General features: G+C 41.4%; 1 protein-coding gene across 1 annotated transcript in view; it reads right to left on the reverse strand.

The window, feature by feature from the left end:
* asic4a (acid-sensing (proton-gated) ion channel family member 4a) overlaps positions 1–19,402 on the reverse strand; it is a 99,659-nt gene extending 80,257 nt beyond the window's left edge. The window contains exon 1 of the mRNA XM_030428278.1: positions 18,398–19,402. Coding sequence (XP_030284138.1) covers positions 18,398–18,973 — 576 coding nt within the window. The 5' untranslated portion in view covers positions 18,974–19,402. The remainder of the gene's footprint in view (positions 1–18,397) is intronic.
* Positions 19,403–19,644: the final 242 nt, after the last annotated feature.

Genomic DNA, 19,644 nt, shown 5'->3' on the forward strand with positions numbered 1-19,644 from the left:
GCCAAACACCTACTGGACCTCATAGGCTCACAATTTAGGTTTTGCCAAGGAAAGTACCTGGTGAGGGTGAGCAAGACCAATATTTGGTTGGGTTTAGAAATACTTTACTTTGGAACTTCCATTACAAACAAACCTATGTTACCTTCACAACTTACATTATGTGCCTGATGTATCTTAACTATGTTAGCTGTAATACTATTACAGCCTGTAGAGAGCGCCACCTAACAACACACAGTAAAGGCTAGTAATGACATCACTACAATGTCAAAAGTTGTAGAGAAAACGCAATCTTGAACACTTTTATCACGGATTTGCTCAGTTTGTGGAGCTCTGTTTATGATAAACCAGAAAGGCAAAATGAAAATGATCATTGTCGAAAATATGTTTTTTGACTTAAATGTCTCAAAGTCTACTAAAGTTTTCACAGTAAACAGTAAATATACAATACATCCCACTTCATTTTTAAATAACACACCATGTGTACATGTTGGAGTTCACTGCTGTTACAGTTTGCCCTTTGGTATCTGCATTGAAAACCTCTAATGGACTGCTCACAATGTGCCCGAACAAAAGCCTTTTTAACCTATCAGCGGGAAGAGAAGCTCAATACTTCTTGCAGTGAAATCAACCTGTGAAACATTTCAGCAGATCATCTGAAAGCCAACTGTTCAGTTAACCTTTTGAGCACTTCTCTCTGGACGGTTCATTAAATTAATATAATCTATATCTTAACTCCACTTGACTGTGATTGTACCGTACGCACAAGGTCTGAAAAATAAGCAAGTGAGTAAGTCAGAGTATGAAGACTCATTGGCATGCAGTGCCTGACTCTCTTCAGTGTGACATATCTCTGTGAAAAACATATTAATTATTTTGGCTGATAAGGGCTGGTACTCTCGGCAGGTAATTTTTTAGTTTACCGATCTTGGCAATGCGCTAAAACATTCATTTCAGGCGCTTTTGTAAATGTCACGATGACAAGGCAAAGCCAGGCAGTTTGACTTAAGTAAAAATTCACAGTGAGATTTCTTGCTCCGCTTGTAGCGACATGCAGATTGTTAAGATAGCGTTGCACACTAACGAGGAGCAGTCCTCAAGAGTTGGAAAGAGATTACGTCGCTATCGACAGCCAGAAGTAAACACGCTGCTGCCATTTCAATCAACAGTCGGCCTCCGTTTAGAGCACATACTGTATGCTCTCCCCTCAGATATGGAAATGTGTGTTTCACAATCCATATGGGAATGAAAAACTCCAGTTTGACCGGCCATACAGCACGCTTGGGAATGCAACTGACATGCCAATGTCAAGCGTCTTTATTCCATACAAGTCCATTAACCTAGCTAGCAAAATGCTGTTTGCACGGCTAAACTGAGGTGGTGCTGGTGTGGAGGCAATCCAAGACATTTCATATTTCATTCATACCTGTCAGTTATAGTGCATCTCCCGGAGACATCTAGGAAATCACAGTGGTATATAAAGGTTTGTTTTGCTCGGCGTTTCAGAGCGATGCGGGAAGAACAAGCTGACACCCAAGTTTTATCTTAATAAATGGATACTCCGAAAAAGAGACCTCGATGTTTACTGCTGGCTGACAATCTGAATATCTAAAAATCTTCAGAATAGCTGTGAATTAGGGTTTGAATTTGTCTCTTCGGGCAGACTATTGCTACTGTCTTTTGGGCTCTTGTCTTTCGTAGTTTACTGCTCGGCCGAATGTGTTTACTTATCCGTGGGGAGCACAATCAAGGGGAAATTGCATGTTCATGGCACAGATAACACAGACCGGCCACCAGCAGGAGACACTTTTGCTGAGGCCAATTTATCTCGGATGCAAACTGTCACCAAGTTTTTTCAGTGCGAGTGCTCTCTAGATTACACTTCCTCTTCCTGGGTGAGCGTTTTCTCAGGGATAATCTTGTGCTTTTAAAAAAAAAAAAAAAGATAAAATGAGTGAATTTTGCCTCTCTAAGCTAGTCTGTCCCTCAGTACTCTGTAATGATGCAGCTGGTAACGGAGCAGGTGATCATGTCTCATAACAAGCTCACAGTATCCACACAAAAAAAGGAGGATCTTTCTCATTATAAGTGAGGCTGCACTCTCAACATTTATAAAATTAACTCCCCAGGGAAAGCAAAAAAACCCAAGTCTCCTCCACACACAGGCGAAGGACCTCAAACAGAGCCTCTTTTGCTCGTTTTCTCACTCCTTTGTCCTCAAACCACCAGCACAAGTACTAACTAATGAGATGCTAATCCGGGAATCTTACACTGGTGTTTGGAGGGGTGAGGGGTTTTATTTATTCAGTGGCATCTACTCTGTATACAGGAGATGTCTGGTGAGATCGGGCCAAAGGCCCCGCATAACCTGCCTTATGGAAGCGTGGTTAAAGGTGACCTCATCTGAGTATCATCATCAGCTCTGTGAGGGTCAGTTCTGATTTGTTTTTCCACATCAGAACAGAATTCTAAGTGCGGTAAGTTCAATTATTCAAAGGCTTGCGAATGAACACTGGCTTTTTAGTGGTTGTGTTCGAATGGAGTAAAATTCATGTTGCTCTGGCCAAAAAATTCATTCTTATAGTGATCATCTGGAGTGTACTGCTTGAAGTAATATCAGTGTTCCTTGAGCTCTCAGATTTCTCTCTCAGTTCTTTTTTTCCAGAAGAAGGACATGTCAGGCTATAAGGCAGAGCAGCTGACTTACTTGCAAGCTGAGTCACTCAGCAAGGAAATGAAGCAGATAATGGCTTGATTTGGAACACTTGAGCAGCATACGGCAGGTGGAAACAAGGGGGGAGGCTCTAATTCGGCTCTCGAGCCAGCTGGTCCTGAAGCGGGGCTGCAGCCAATCTCACTGACCGCTCTGTTTCCCACTGAGCTTTTTTCAGCCCGAGGAACTGTGCCAAGAGGTGTGGCGCCTCTCTTCAAATCACCTTTCCCTGGGCTTTACAAGGCTCTCTCCGGTGTATAATCATAACATAATCATACCCACTACATCTATTGATCTCTTCACAGTACACTTCCACTGGAGCGGCCAAATGTCGTCCTTAGGCGAAGCTCTTGCCAAGACAGATATGATGATACCAATTAGATTATACTGATATTCAAAATACACAAAGGTTTTTAATGCGCCTTTGTCTACGGTCTTGGTCTTATTTGGCTTGGTAATTTATCCTGTTGTCGCACTGTCCCAGAAGTCCCTCAATGTCATGCTAATTAATTATTTATCATTACCTAAATGCACTAATTAATTGTCAGTTTAAGGGCATACTTTTATGGAAGACATTAAATCTGTCTCAGGGGATCACTTTCATCGTAGGATACATACAGATTATTTATTAATATCCCGCTAATTCTTGTCAGAGTAGACACAGTGAAGGTCAGGGAAGAGGAAAAAAGCACAATGATTTGTGAGTGAAGCCCACTGACATTTATCCCCTTTCCCGTGGACTTTCAAGATCTGTTTAGAAGGATGCCGTAACCCCCTTTCCCTTATTCTCAAAGTGAATGTCAAGGACACGCGTAAACAGCGATGCCATACCTCATTACTGGTCATATTTATTCTAAGGAGATGCCCTTATCACAGTGTTTTATAATTAAATGGATGAGACCGCAATTTTGAAAAGATCTGTCATTTTCTTCCCGAGGCTCCTGGGGGGGCTGTTTAATGGATGAGCTATTTGTCTTTTCTCAGCCATGATGCATGTTATATGCTTTTTCATCCCGTTGTAAGATCAGACAATCACATTGTGAGTGGGTCTAATTATAGCAGCCTCCCATGAGTTGGCATTAAACTACAGTGGCGCGCAGACATCTGGTATTGAAATAATTGGCACACTTAGAAAGGGTCCATGGCATTTTACAGATGTTCTTGTGCACTGTTTAAAATGTGTCAAAACACCCATTAGCTGGTTCTGAGATGACACCCAAAGTGCAAAAGAACTGTAACTAGGAATTCAAACCTGCTCCTAACTTCAAGTGCTCAGTCTGGTGTTAAGGGCACCTCAAATGCCAAATCGTCAAGAGCTTAAAAACCAGAGCTACAAAAAAATAACGTAAGAAAAAGAGCTTACTCATTGTTGAACGTGTCGGAGAACACAATTAATCTGGAAGCCATGATATAATATCATATATATAATGTAATCGGCTGAAGAATAAAATCAGAGGATACTTTTTTACAATATCTTCAAAAAGAGACGAATAAAGACAAAAAGTTACTCCCACATCATTTAACCCTGTCTCTGAGCGAGAACTCACATTTACATTTGTATTATACAAATATGTAGAATTTATAGAATATGTAGAAGGTGCGGTGTCAATGAACCTAGTGGTTGTCTCACAGCCCACTCGCCAGAATAAAATGTTGGTACTTTCTGTAAACCACTTCACATTACATGTTTCTGTGGAGGTGATGGTGGTGGAATCAGAATCTGAAACAGAATTTCCTTAATTTGTCCTGCAAATGGGGACATTTTGTCATCACAGCAGCCAAAGGACAGTGGTAATGTAATAAACAATGATAATAGTAAAAGAATATATATATATATATATATATATATATATATATATATATAATGTTTTACACTGTTAACAGTGTAATTGAAAGCAGTATGGCAGTGTGTTGTTGAAAAATGATAAATATGAAATTGTCCAGTTGGAGCAAAAAACAGAGAAATGGCTTCTTTTATGACATAGTGCACATGCTAGGTCTATTGGGAGAAGTGCTGGTTGTACAGTCTGACAGCAAAACCAAGCTACCAAGCTACCAGGACTAACGTGGCCCAGTTTTGAAACTGGAAAATCTCCTGGGGCCCAACCAGATTTTTAATCACAAGTCTGATCACGACATTGACATATATATAAAATACGTGTTGATGCTTCGTTGAAGTCTGTAATTCTCCTGTTAGTACCGCCCTCCTCTTAGAATCTTAGACTTCAACACATCACAAAACACATCATATAAATGAAGAATAACATGTAATTTAACTCCCACGCTTTATCATTTCTGATTACGTTTTAAATGTAAATATTTAATCATTATACACTAATAGAGATGTAATCATGAATGTTATATTCCAATACTGCCAATAGATCCCACTAAATTCTACACTCTGGATCTTTAAAGCCTGCCTATGTTATGTCCAGTGGCTATTGTTTCGTGCAGCATGCTAGTTTCAGGTGGGGTGAATGGCAAATGCAGGACCTTTGACAGTGGAGACCAGGTTTCGCTTCATTTAATTCATGTGTCAAAACTTGTCTTTCGTTTTGATTGTTTATCTGTTTCTGTTTTGTGTACGTGTTCATGCTGTCGCATCAGTATAAGAAAGGTATTTAATGTGACTACACGTACATGCTGCTCTCCTGATGTGATCTGTTAAGATCAAATGTAATGAAGTGGGAAAACATTGTTTGGTAAGTTTTGGTAAATATCATTACTAAGTCAAAAGTGACTCGAAGCACAGGGCACAGTGTGTTTGTTGAATTAAAATCTCAGAAACACTACAGTCTCTGGGTTTTTGTTGCATAACCTCAAGCACAAACGCTTAAATCACACTTACGCTGCAGCGAGTTGATATTGTACAACAGTAGAAGGGAGAATATGAAGTGAAAAATGTCGGTGAAGCCTTTAATCTTGGCAGATACGTTGATTAAAAATGTAATTCGGGGAGGGATTATGTTTCTCTCAATACCTGTTTGCACATCATCAGTATATGAACAAACTTCCTAGGAGACGGGGGTTGTATTAGTTGTGAGGCGGTTGAGAGACGTCTAAATCTTACTGGTTCGAGACGATGCTGTCTGTGCCACAGAGTGCATACTTACTTTTGTTGTTCTTAGCACACCATGGAACTCTCCAATCGTTTTGTTTTTGCTTTACTTGAATATTCTCAATAAGAGAACAGATTTATCAGCATAAACGCTCATCTCATAGTGCAGCTACAGCTCCCAGAGATAGTCAGAGAGGTTGCTACTGTTCTTTGTCCATGATGCTTTGCCCCTGTGCGTCTCATAAATAAAAGCATTTTATATGGTCTAAGTAAAATCTGGGACAGTGGGCTATTAATGGCCAAGGGACTCCTCTCCTGGGGCAACAGTGTTAATCGGAGCAATAGGTCTCCTTCCTCTTGGATCAATGTCAGCACAAATTTCAGATTGCTTTCCTGATGCGCGCCAAGTTATCTGTGATTCAACTTTAATAGGTTATTGAACGGAGACAGCATTTAGGGAGCAGAGCCGTATTTCACGTTATTGACAATCAAATGCACACAACTTTCTCATTAGCATGCATTAGGAAAACACAGAATTAATCCTGACAACACCACTGGGGAACACGACTACAGTTACACGCTTGTTTAAACAAACATGCCTTACGGTGGCTCAGCGTCACGTGAGAAGTGGACATGAGGGACGTAGGTAATGCAAATTGACGGACGTGAGAAACTGAGAAGAGGAAATAAGTGGCTACAGTATGTTTTTCTAAATATAAAAGAAACATTTCTTTATACATGTAGAATGATACAGCAGTCCACGATATCCCCTCTAATGTATCAGGGCCTCGGTGCGTCATGGCTTCGCTCGCTGTCATTTAGGATAAAATCATGTTTTTCAGCATGAATGCCACTTCAAAGATTTGTAGTCCATAAATCTCTGTGTAGGGCAAAAGAGGTCAGGATAGGCTAAAGAATAACATGTTATGGATGTTAAACCTGTTTATCTATCCTCATATTCTTTACAATTACATTGAAGCAAACCCACACACACACACACACACACATGCATGCATGCAAAACAGCTATGCAAATGCTATTAGGACTGATTCCCCAGCTTTAAGAGAGCTCATTATGCTCAATTCCTAAACAAAACGCAGCGCTTGGATGACATAATGAGTGGTGGCAATTCAAAGTCGATGTGCTAAATCAGATGACATTTTGTGCACCTGAAGGTCAAGTGTTTTGTCAACATGGACGGAGGCTGACGACAAAGCTGCCAACATCAGGTGACGGATTTACAGTCAATGTGTTACCAAAAGACTTAGAGATGACGCCTCTGAGTGGAACCAAAAAGACGAGTGGGAGGATTTTGCACGTCGAGGGCCCGACATTAACATTGTTGTACTGAAGGTGCGCATGTAAAATCATACAGATGTCTGGAAATTATGAGATGAATTTAAGTTTATAAAGCAGAGAAGCTTCAACAAATTCATTATTGTAAAGACGGAATAATAAGGTGGAGAGAAAAGGTAGATGCACATGAGGGGATATGACACAATAACAATCAATCATTTTTACATTGAAATTCTAAAGTGACATTTTTCAAATTGCACTTTTAATTACAACTGATATAATTAGGTGTTGAAACAAGTTGTAGCAAGCTGGAAGTTAAACCGGCGACCACTGATTTCCCTGGAAAAATCCCACTGAGCTGTAACTAATTAACATTAATTCTGTGAGTTAGCAGAACATTTAAAAATAAATTTTGCCCATGGTTAATTCAAACTCTCTGTACTCAAGGGTCTGTTTTATTAACACTTGCCAGCTTAGTCAAACAGCATCTTTTATTAAACGTTAGTGGGCTCTTCCTGCAGTCCAAAAAAATATACTGAAACACTTACATTGTTTAATGTAGGCGAGTAGCTAGTTGCTAACTTCAGTTGTCGGGTAAAGCAGGTAGCTGGTAAACAAACAGAGCTGTCAGAAACTCAGAGGGAATCTTATGAGCCCTTTGTATCATCATTGTAAACGTATCAACAGAGAAGCTTTGATTTAGGACCTTCTGGATTTAGATCTGTGAAGTACCTTCTTCTGTCAGCCTATGATGCTAACATCAATGTTAGCTTAGGAAGCTACAGCACAGCAGAGTTGTAAATGTTATATTGCCAGCCACATCAAAACACTGTCAGACGTAACTAACCAACAGTTTGACAGCTTGTATAGCTGAATATCTTAAGTTTTTTATTTATTAATGTTAAATAGTGCAATGTCCTCATAAATGTGAGCTCAGTGGTTTTGTCTGAACAACTTTGGTGAAAAACATATTTTTTAGAGTACAATCTAAACCACCAACACACTCTCATGGCAGTTTGTTAAATACTGATGGCCTTTACAGGAATCATGTACATGGGCATGGATTCTCCATGTTTTCATGACACTCAGAACAAGTTTAAAATGGATATTTTGTGTCCATGTACACGACACTAAAGATTACATTTTGTCAGTATTTCATAATCTGATTTTTTAACATATAAACAAATGTCACCATATTATGTGAATCCTGTAGATTGAATTTCATGACTCTCGCTAAATCTGAAAATATATCTCCCTAACCAAGATGCTTGTATTGCTAAACCTAATCAAGGACAAGATGTGAACCCTGATTCCTGATGTGACAGACCTGGGCTGAGTAAACTTGCCATCTACGCTACCACCACCCAAGAAGGATTTAAAATGTGTGTCCATGTACACAAGTCAAACACATCCTTAAACCTAAAGAACTGAATAGGTCGACTGCCAGTTCCATCAAAGTTTGGTTATGTTTAGACAAGAAAACAGAAAACTTGTATTGTTAAAAAATTTGGTTTTGGTTAAAAAAACAGTTAAAATATAGCTACGTTACATAAATAACTTTAGTTAGGATATGTATGTGACGTCATTTTAGTACAGTGATTTTACCACTTACGTTAAAATAAGTGACTGACTTTTTGTTTTTACACAGAACACGAACAATGGTCTTCCTGGTGAAAGGACTGTATTTGTTTGACCCAACCATCCGTCACCTATCTCCTCCCTCCGCAGACTTTGCCAGCCTTTACACTACCTCAACTGATTCCCTCTTTTGCTTCCGTAATTACTATTCAGGCCACTGGAGTTTGCTGCCTAGCAAGAAACATAAATATGGGTCGTAATATCTCTTTCACAAACTGCATTGATAGTGTGAGCAGACTGCATTTTACAGATACTACAGTTTAGTTTATCAACATAATTGCAATATTAATCACAATATTGGTCTTATAAATCACAATTAAATATTTTCTCTAAATTGTTCCGCCCTAACCGCAATTCGCCGGCTGGAAAAAATCTTCTACTTTTGTTGGTTATTGTGCTTCATCTGCAATTGTTCTTGAGCTGCAATAGTAAAGAACACAACTTAAATATGAATTTGATGAAACTGTTTAATCTGCAATGGATTCCTCTTAGCTTTAGAAAAAAAATATTGAAACATAAACAGGGTCCCTCTACGGCAAATGGCCCAAGCGAAGGCCAGTCGGAGCCACACATTAGGAAGGCATTAGCTTGAATTATTCAGCATTTTCTATCATAGCGTATTGTTCCATAAGCTTGGTGTACATTATTAAGTAATAGAGAATGTCAGGGAATTTCAGTCAGTGTGAACATTACACCAGAGAAAGGGAAAAAAAACGCATTTGGTGCATTCACTGCTGACCCAAACTCAAAGCCATCTGACAAATCATTCCCAAGAGCATGCTACAAGGTATGCCAAGTACCATCATACAGGAAGGTCTGCTCAGGAGGTTTACACCACCAAGTCGTATAGATTCAGACAAATTATCACACCTGTCATGACAACTTAGCGTTTATGTACTGTAGTTCAAAACATGTTTGCATATCTGAAGCGAACAGTAATGTATCCAGAGAGGGAGAATGAGACAGAAAAGGGATGTTGCGAGGCATGTTCGCCGAGCCAATGTTGTGGTAACAAAGTCGAAAAAGCAGCAAGGGGCACAGGCAAGTGTGTGACATTAGACATAATTCAGAATAAGGGCCAAGTGTCCAGCCAAGCGGACAGACGAGGCCCTCATGTTCAGACTATGCCAGGGGTAAATATTCACTGTGACATTTGTGCTGTATGCTATTTCCATCGGCTGAATTGTAGCCGACTGACATTTTCATCCAAGTCGCACTGGCCATGATTTCTACATTTCAAATCTATTTAAAATATCCCGACTACATGATGTGAGTCGAAACACAGAACAATAGATTGTGAGGTGGTCATGATGAGCAGAAAACACCCACAGAGGTGATGTAACACCTCTCTGACAGTCTCACAGTCGGTTTTGTTGTTTGAGCCTTTGACCAAATCTGTTCTAGTTTTTAGCTGAATGCCCTTTAAATTAAAAAAATAGTTTAGTTTTGTGAAATACAGTTTTCTTCTATGAAATGCTGTTGTGTTTTGTGGAACATTGTTGTCTTTTGTGAAATTTCGTGTTTTGTCAAATGTTGTGTTTGGTGAAATGTTGTTGGCTTTTGTGAAATGTGTTTTGTGAAGTGTTTCATGAAAAGCTGTGTTGTGTTAATTGTGGCCTTTGTTAAATGTTTATTTCCAAGTGTTTTTTAAAATGTTGTTAGAAAGTGTGAAAATTCTGGGTTTTGTGAAATGTTGAGCTTTGTGAAATGTTGTTGGTTTTAGTGAAATGTGTTTTATGCCATGTCTTTTGTAAAACGTTGTGTTTTGTATGATGTTGTTTTGGTTTGTGAAAAAAAAGGGGTTGTGTTTTGACCCTCTGAGCCACCGTAGTTTTAGTGCAATTTACTAATGAATAAATAACACTAAACTGGAACACCATGGGCATCAAAAGCTTTGGTTCCAGCTCTGCTCAGTCAGCCTTTTGAATGCAAGTGCTTCACAGAATCTTGTAGTTATCTCTCATTCAAAATAGAAAGTCACCACAGCCACTTCTCTCACTTGCATCCTGCAGACTGCTCAAACCACAGCAGCTTTATTAAAGCATGACATATCCGTGTTCGCTAACCGCTTTTTAATCTTTCATGCTAGCTCTGGTATTGTTTTTGGGCATTTCTCCCCCTTAAAATTTTTTTATTGCGACAGTTGAGGTGTGTTTTGGGATTTCTTTTGGTTTCCACTTTTGGTTCAAATTCTCGACGGCTGCCAGAAGACGTTAAGCACTTCCGTTTGATACTTTCTGGTGTGTATTCAAAATGATCCCACACACTGCTCTCTCTCATTTGAAACCTCTAATTTGGTGGCACATGTCCATGATCTCAATGTGCAGTCCTTCTGTGAGTAAAGTAAACTATTCCATATGTGATACTTATATCTTCAGCGCAGTTGGACATGGAAATAACGAGAATTAAACAAAGATTTTGTCCTGTATCAGTCTATTTTACCACTGTAGCAATGCAGTTTTCATGATGTTTTCAGATGTTGCAAATGCTTCATATTTTGATTAATTCTTGGATTCTGAAGTGCTAGTTTAGCTTTCCTTGATGAAAATACCCCTATCACATCGACCTCAATCACATCATAAGGTGTCTCTATTTTTTCGTCCACCTCCAGCATGTGCTATCTCTCGCAAAGTAATTAAACAGCACGAGCGAGGGAAATGAAGAAGCACAAACCCATTATGTGGCGGTGGCCTAAAAGCAAGCTTGGTTAATTTTTCAGAGGAATTTCCCCTAATGTATTCAGAGACTCTGAGACATGACAAAATAAAAAGCTCACATTGGCAGCTAAGAGGAAAAGTGTGCATTTAAAGTGTGCCTGGCCAAAGGCTTTCATAATCATAGTTATCTGCGCTGTGAATGCCATTCATCATCACTGTAAACTGCAAAAAAAAAAGAAAGAAAAGAAGAAGAAGCCTTATTATGACGGATGTGCTAGAATACTTCATTAGCCAAAATGGTGTTGAAGCCAACTATATTTTTTAAGAAAAATGCACACTCACTGCTAAATTCATTTAGTAGCTTTATTCAAGCTGTGAGATTTAAGTCTTTTGCTAAATACACTGGTTTAAATCTTTTTCTATGAGGAATGATAGCGGTATTGTGGGGAGTGCTGGACGTACCTGCATTTGAATTCCTTTGAAGCATTTAAATGTTGGCAATGTACATTTCTGCAAACCAAGGACATCTGAAACTTGTCTTTATGTTGAATCTGCCATTGATTCCTGTTAGCTTAAGAAACATTATTGTAACATAAACAGCGTTCCTCTACGGCAAATGGCCCAGTGAAGGTCATTAGGAACTACGCCTTAGGAAGGCATTAGCTTGAATTATTCAGCATTTTCTATCATAGCGTATTGTCCCATAAGCTTGGTGTACATTATTAAGAAATAAAGAATTTCAGCGATTTAAGTGTTTAGCTAAATACACTGGTTTAATTCTTTGTGATATGGGGAATGATCGCGGTATTGTGGGCAGTGCTGGAGGTAGCCACATTTGAAATCTCTTGAAGCTTTCAAATGTTGGCGTTGTACATTTCTGCAAACCAAGGACATCTGAAACTTTATACATCAGAATCAGTAGGTTCAGTTTCATACTTTATGTTCTGACAGCACTTTAGTTACATTGTGGTTAGGTTTAGCCCCATAAAAACTGTTTGGAAGGGTTAGGAAAAGATCACGTTTTGAGTTAAAATAGTTGTTTTGGTTACCCCAAACATGGCTGAAAATGTTCCCAAGGTCTCCTTAAAAAATATCCAGCAGTGTCACGTTTACGAATGTTGAAACACAGTCTTGAACTGTGGTCACTGTTTTGGCAGCCTTCTCATCTGTAACTCCATCACCATCCCCTCTACCTTCCAATTTGACAGTGAGGTCATGAAGATGTTATGTGAACGTGTTATGCCATGTTTTGTAGAAATGTCAATATGGGACATGGGATACCGTATGGAGAAAATGTAAAGGGAACAGTGTTTTGCAGAAACATTAACTGCCGTCACTTTATCCTGGCAGCTGGGCTATGTTTTAAAAGCACTGTGATTGTAGAACATACATTTATTTTTCTTTTTATCAGCTACATATAAAGAACTTCTGTTTGGACTTTTGGATTCGACTTTGAATTTCATTTCACTTTATTTAAAAAGCTCATTCCTTCCCATCTCCACACAGTCCGAGCTGTGAGTCATCTCGTACTGCTCGATCATTTCAGCGCCCTTTAGGGAAAAGGTAGACAGTGTATATTGATTGATTTGGGCTGGATATACGCTAAAACAAACAGATATCTTGTTCTAAAGATCAAATTCTTCACCAACTCTGGCGGCATTAACAAATGCAGCTGAGACTGGGCCCAAAACACAGGCACAAGATAATTAGTCACACCAGGCTCGGAGTAGGAAGGGCAGGGAAGCAATCTGACTGAAGGATGTATTGATCCTCCAGAGAGGGAGGGGCACCCAGTCAGGAGTCATGATCAATCTTGCGAGCCAACTCTCTCAATCTGTGACGAAACCCATGTGCGTTTGTACGGGGAAGCATTCTATCTGCTCCATACACGTGTTTGTGTGTGTGTGTGTGTGTGTGCCTGTGCAGCCACATTAACACTACCAACAGCTTGCTGTATGACTTGTCAGAAAGAGACAAATGTCTCTGTGAGTAAAAGAGTCCCAGGGGTTGGAGGGAAGGGGGTGGGGGTTTAGCGGTACCACAACATCGGAAGCCTTTATCGGTGAGTTAAAAGCCGTCCCTGAGCCGCAGATTCTCCTCATCAAACCGAGCGCTCCAAACCGTGGCACAGTGAGAGGTTTTAAAACTGGCTCAGGGAGTGATGGAAAAGGTAAATCTTCCAAAGTATAAACAGTTTGCATATTGGTGTTATCTGCTGGCTGGTCACAGGTGGGCTTCATCTGATTAGACAGTGGTGATGCATATCGGGAGGAGCAGCAGACCAATTGCACTGTAATTCATCTTCCCCTCATATGCTGGAGGAGGAGAAGGTGGGGAAGGAGTGCAGTGGGACTAAAGTGGGATGCAAAAGCAGCAGTCCCTCCTTTAGCATCAGAAGGGAGATATGGGATCAGTGTCATTTTTTCCTCTTCTATTTTCTTGCATTTTGCTACGAAGAAAAAAAGACAAGGAAATGCATGAATTTGCTTGTTTATGTGTCGTGGAGATGTGGATGTAGTAACGCTACGTGCCGGCCTCCCGGGTGGGGTGTGTGGATCAGATATCAGACAGCATGCTAAGCTGCAGGGACGCCCACAGCAGTGGAACTGTAGACGGCTAATTGACAGGCTGTTGGAGACGAAAGCCAGTCCAGATAGCCAGTCACTTTCACGCTCCCACACTCCTCGCTCTCCACCAGGGGGAAGGTGGGTGGCTCGGCGAGACGTTAGTGTGTGTGTGTGTGTGTGTGTGGGTGGATGGGTGGTTGGGTATGCTGTTAAGGGGGTGTGCAGACATTGGACCCAGGGAAGTGGATGTCACTCTCGGAGTCATGTGTACATGGAGACAGCACAGTTTCACACATGCACACAAACATACATATCAAAGTAAGATTGAAAGCCTGTGCATGGGAGATTTTCTTCGCAGGACTCACAGACAACACCAAAGGTTTTTCTCTTTCGCAGTAACAGAGACCGTCACACACATTGTGGGTCTTTCCTTTAGATGCATCGGCTCGACGAACACATCTTACACCCCACATCAGGCCAGGGGGACTGACTAGCTGTGTGACCTTGCACATGGGAGATGAAAATGAAATCCGTGCATGGCAGGAAAATGTACAACTTTTGCACACAGTGGAAGTGAAGCTGCTGTACCAGATTTGTGGACATCTCATCTCTATCATAAGAGTCTTATTCTTAGGGATGGTCGATCAGGTGATCGTGGTGAATTTTCATTATCAAGATAATCAGGAATATCCTCACATCAGTCAATGTAAAAAGATGTCTTGCTCACTGACGTGCAGTCATAAATTGATTTCCTGGTTTATTTTGAGTTGCCCAAGCCTGTACCCATGTCTGAAGCCATGACTCGCACATTGTGTCCCCCAACAAAAACACGTTTAACCAGACGTGTGTGAATACTACAGGCTCCAAACTAAAAGAAACAACAAGAAGACAAGGTTAACCACCATTTATGTATTCTTTATTTGCGCATTCATTATTCATGATTGCCTGTGTGTCCTCCCTGCGAAGCAATAAACACATTTGTTTCAACACAAAATGGAACGTTAAAGTGATTCCAGTATGTTCTTAGAGAAATTTTAGTTTAAATAAATTGATGATTATGTTGTGACTTGAAAATGACGTCGAGTTATATGTACATTGCACTCTAATGCTGTAGGCACAATTCAAACGCCACACACTCAAATGCTGGACTAATTTATGTGCGCAGTCTTGTGGGTTTATGCGCACGCTTTACCCCCGACTCGTTATAAAGACGTCCTTTTAATTAAATATGTTGTTTTTTTTTCTGTTCTCACACTATCTGAGGCTGTACATTTATTGACATAAAAGCACCACAATACGTCTTTTGTGCAATTTCTTACATGAATACGGTTTAAGATTCGATCTCTGTATGAATGATAGGACAGAGGAGGGGGGATGAGCATCTTCTGTGGCTTATACCATTAAACATTCAATTATCCATAAAACACACAATAGGGGCTTCAGTCGGTGTAATGACAGATTGTAGGTAGAGAGCTCTTCGGCGCTGTCCCCGTTAACCCAGGTTTTTATAGATCACCTCGCATGCCACCCTATAGCTGTTTAGTTTTCTCCATGAATATATGCAGAAGGGATCTGTCCTTGCTGAGAGCAAAATCTGATAATGCAGTGGCAAACACAGCTGAGAGTCAGAGCAAACCAATTCAGAGCTCTGTTTAAAAAAAAGCCAAAGGGCTCGCTGCTCATCTCTGCGACAGCGCCACACAATAGATGAACAATTATTCAGAGTTAGACTGGAAGAAAAAAAAAATAATCTATTTATTCATGGCTTGTTGAATCAGCTTTATCTTCTGTGATTAATCCAAGTCAATAATGTAATCTTTAATTATAAAGAATGGCCTTATTACCTACGTCAAATAATCACGCCGGTCCAAGACGCCAGAGAGGGGAAAACACATTTCTCTGCCATGTGATTATGTGTTTTCCTACCATAAATTACCACAGCCAGACAATTATATTTTTACTTATTTAACTGTTTTGAACAGTGGAAGCATGGAAGCCACTTCATGTTTTTTGGTTGTAGCTGACTCCAAATTACAAGAAAAAAAAAATGAATTTCCACACAGGATTGTTTCTGTGATTCAAGTATTTTTAAAGGACACGTTTGGTACGGTGAGTTTTGACCTTTCAGTATAATAATGAACTCAAATTAGGAGCTCTTTGCGTAAGACAACAAAAAATGCTAAAGAGAGGTCTGCTGCACGGAGCATGGCGTGTTTGCAGAGGAGCTAGAGATGTCAGAAAACATTGCAATTATATTTCATCATGTAATTTTCCCCGGAGAGCCCCACATCCATGCAGCCATTGTCAAAGTAAAACATCTGGAGCTCCTCACGATGATCAATCGAAAGAAAACACATTACAGGGATTCGATCCTGAAGGAGGGCCCCGCGAGAGCGAGAGTAATGACCGCTGTGAGTGCAGGCTTTTGTATGTGTGTGTATGTGGGTTTGTACATGCTTGCATGTGATTAATAGCACATCACCTGTAATAATGACTCCTCTGCTGTAACAAATGATGTGCGATTTGTAGCTACAAAACACACACTCACGCAAACGGGAGCAGAGGAGCGACTGCGTGTTACTCTTTCACATTCTGCTCTCCTGCCTGGTCCCACAGCTCCCAGTGCTTCCTCCCCGTGCACTCCGCCCGGACTTGGGAGTAAGTGATTTGTCATGCGTGGAAGAAGCAAGTAGCCTGTGACAAATCTAACTGACAGCCCCCAGAAAATGCAGATCACATAGCCGACAGAGAGGAAACAGCAGCTTAGGGAACTTTCAACAGGATCTTAATCTGTGATGAAGTCGCCGGGTGTCCAACAAGAGCTACAGGACGACTCATCGACTGACACGGGACAGACATTTCCTGGATGTCAGAGTTGTCTGCTAATTAATGTACTCAGGGAGGACTGCGTGTCAAAGTGTCACAGGGCATCGACGTCAAGCGCGCTCGGAGCACGTTACAAACTTTTACAGTCATGTTGCCGCTTCAGACTGAATTTCGTCAAACTTTTTCGGCGCCCTCGGAGGAGCGTGACACTTTCTCGCTCCAAGTTGGTGAAACAACTTGGAAAAAATGTCTTTGAGGGGGATCCATTTCTAATGTCACAGGTGATTTGACAACAACAGAGAGGGATAAATACCTGCACACGCTGTCTGAGAAACCAAATGAGGAGAGGGGGAGATGTCATTATTTCTTTGGTGTAATTTGGCACATCAGAGGTAATGTAGTGCCATTGCCGTGATAAGACAGAATCTTTAGGTCTCAGGAAGGTGAGCATATCAATGTTCAACATACCCTATTAAGACTTGACACCCGCACTTTATCATCACTAAAGCAATTGCATATTCCTATTCCTGCAGGAGAGATGGGGAAATCCATCTCCTGCAAGGACAGTGCCTTTAATAAATAGTGCACAGAACACAGGCACAAACTCCCCCTTTCACCTGATCCTACCTTCCTTCCCCCCTCTCTCTCTCTCTCTCTCTCTCTCTCTCTCTCTCTCAAACACACACACACACACACACACACACACACACAGACGCACACAAACACACACTTTCCTTCCCTCATGGAAATTGTTTCATTCCTTTTAGTCAATCTGGCTAATGCAAAAATCATGTATGTCTGTCTTTAAATATTTAATCTTAACAGCAGCAAGATTGAAATACAACGTTGAAGAAGCATTACTCCTTCTCCTCCTGAAAGGTGCAAGAGCTGAGAGAGAGGGGGAGAGAGAGAGAGAGAGAGAGATGGAGAAAGAGAGAGGGAGAGGGAGAGAGAGATAGAGAGAGGGGGGGCAGCTGTTCTGCAATGTCAGAAAGAGAGAGGGAGAGGGGGAGCGACGGGGAGTGATGGAAAAGAGAGGAAGAAGAGACTCGGCTATTTTCGATGACAATTTTGTTGCCATGCACTCTCGGCTCGCTGGAGTCGGAGGCAGCATTAAAGCACAGTTTGCCTACGAAAAAAAAAAAAAGTATACAACCACATACGACAGCTCTCTGTTTCTCTTCCTCAGGAGCAGCCTTTGTTCTTTGACGTAATAGATTCGGGTAACGGCAGAGACACACGGCTGGAGAGAAAAACACTGTTGCTGCTCTTGGAACTTAGCGAGAAGAGATACAGCTCAATGACTGAGCCAAAGCCATGAATCTTGCATGCAAGGAATGTGTCGCGGGAACCACATGGCCCCTGGAGATGAGTACAAGCACAAAGAGAATTTCAATTCCTCTTGCCTTAAAGTGTTCAGTCTGCTTTCATGCTTATTGGTAGTTTAGTGTGAACAAGACAACACGAGTGAGAGTTAAATGTGCACAACATGTTCTACTTATTACGAATAGATGTCTTTTTTTTTTTTTAGGATTTTTATGCAAAAAAAAAGTTTATATAAAGAAAACAAAGCAGGATGAAGCCATGTTATATGATTGCAACAGAGTCTGGCTAGGACAGAACTTTGAGAAAGTTTTCCACTCACCACAGAGAAGTCATCGGCTGAACAGTTCTGTCCACTGAAATTGCAGCTCATGAGCATCTCTTCCAGCTGATGTCCCGTCCTGTTGAAGATGTCCTGCATGTCAGGCGCAGGATACATTAAATCTGTAGGTTTGTGCCCATCCTTGTTTTTGGGGGGCAGACCCGTCAAGTTAGCCAGGTGGTAGATATCGGCATCGGTGAGCGCGGAGAAGCGAAAGCGGTTTATGTTGCAGATGGTCACAGCGGGGAAAACCATCTCCGGGGTTGCCTCCTCGTTCAGAGCCGTGACATGAGGGTGCTCCAGGTAAGAGATGGCACACTTAGCCGCCTGGTACAGAAACAGAGCCAGTGATGTCAAAAAGGCAAGAGCCCAGAGAGTCTGCCGGATGCCCAGGCGACCAGAGACAAAGATGTGGTTAATCCCATGGAGGGAGCAGGAGTTAGCAAACCCAGCCAAGTCCTTAGCCGGAGGTGTGCAGCTCTCCTCGATCAGGCTCTCCTTGTCCCCATCCTGCTTGCTTTTCTGCTTCTCATCCTCCTCTGCAAATTTGATTTTGCAAACAAATTCGATAGGCATGGGGGCAGCCAGGTCTGCGTTTTGGTTTTGTTTTTGATGGCAGCTATCAGCCCTGGATCACTTCCCTCCCACTTCCTCGGCTTTCGTCCTCTGAGCAGGAAACAACTCCAGAAAGAAGAGGAAAAGACAGGAGAGAGTTTGTTGCTGCTGCTGCCGCTGCTGCCTCTGCTGTGACTGATAGTGCTGCTGCTGCTTCTGCCGCCACGGCTCCTAGTGACTAGAGCGCTGCTGCTGCTGTGCTGCTCCTGCTCCGAACGCTTGTCTCACTACTTGATCAGCTCACACAGTCTCGCTTATCAGCAGTAATACAGCTGTCAAAAAAAAAAAAAAAAACACCCTTGCACACTGCCTCAGACCCACTGATGAAAATGCAGCATTTTGAGTCGGACTAAAATAGGCACAGGGTACTTAATAATTCATGAGTAGGTAACATTGTGATTATTTCCTCCTCACTGGCGCGAGTCGCAACTTCCCCCGGTCATCCCTGAGCTTCCCGCCGACAGCCCCCCCGCCCGCCTGTTCTAATCCACTTGTTTGGACCGCTCTGTCGCTTCTTGACCTGAATGAAGTTGGTGTCAAAGGTTGTTTTCCGGCAAGCATCCGGCGTTTGATGTGAATCACGGGGTCACCGCTCCTTAATGCTACCCCCCCAACGAGGTCTCCGGAGAATG

The sequence above is a fragment of the Sparus aurata genome, chromosome 9 (assembly GCF_900880675.1).
Source record: "Sparus aurata chromosome 9, fSpaAur1.1, whole genome shotgun sequence".
NCBI lineage: Eukaryota > Metazoa > Chordata > Actinopteri > Spariformes > Sparidae > Sparus > Sparus aurata.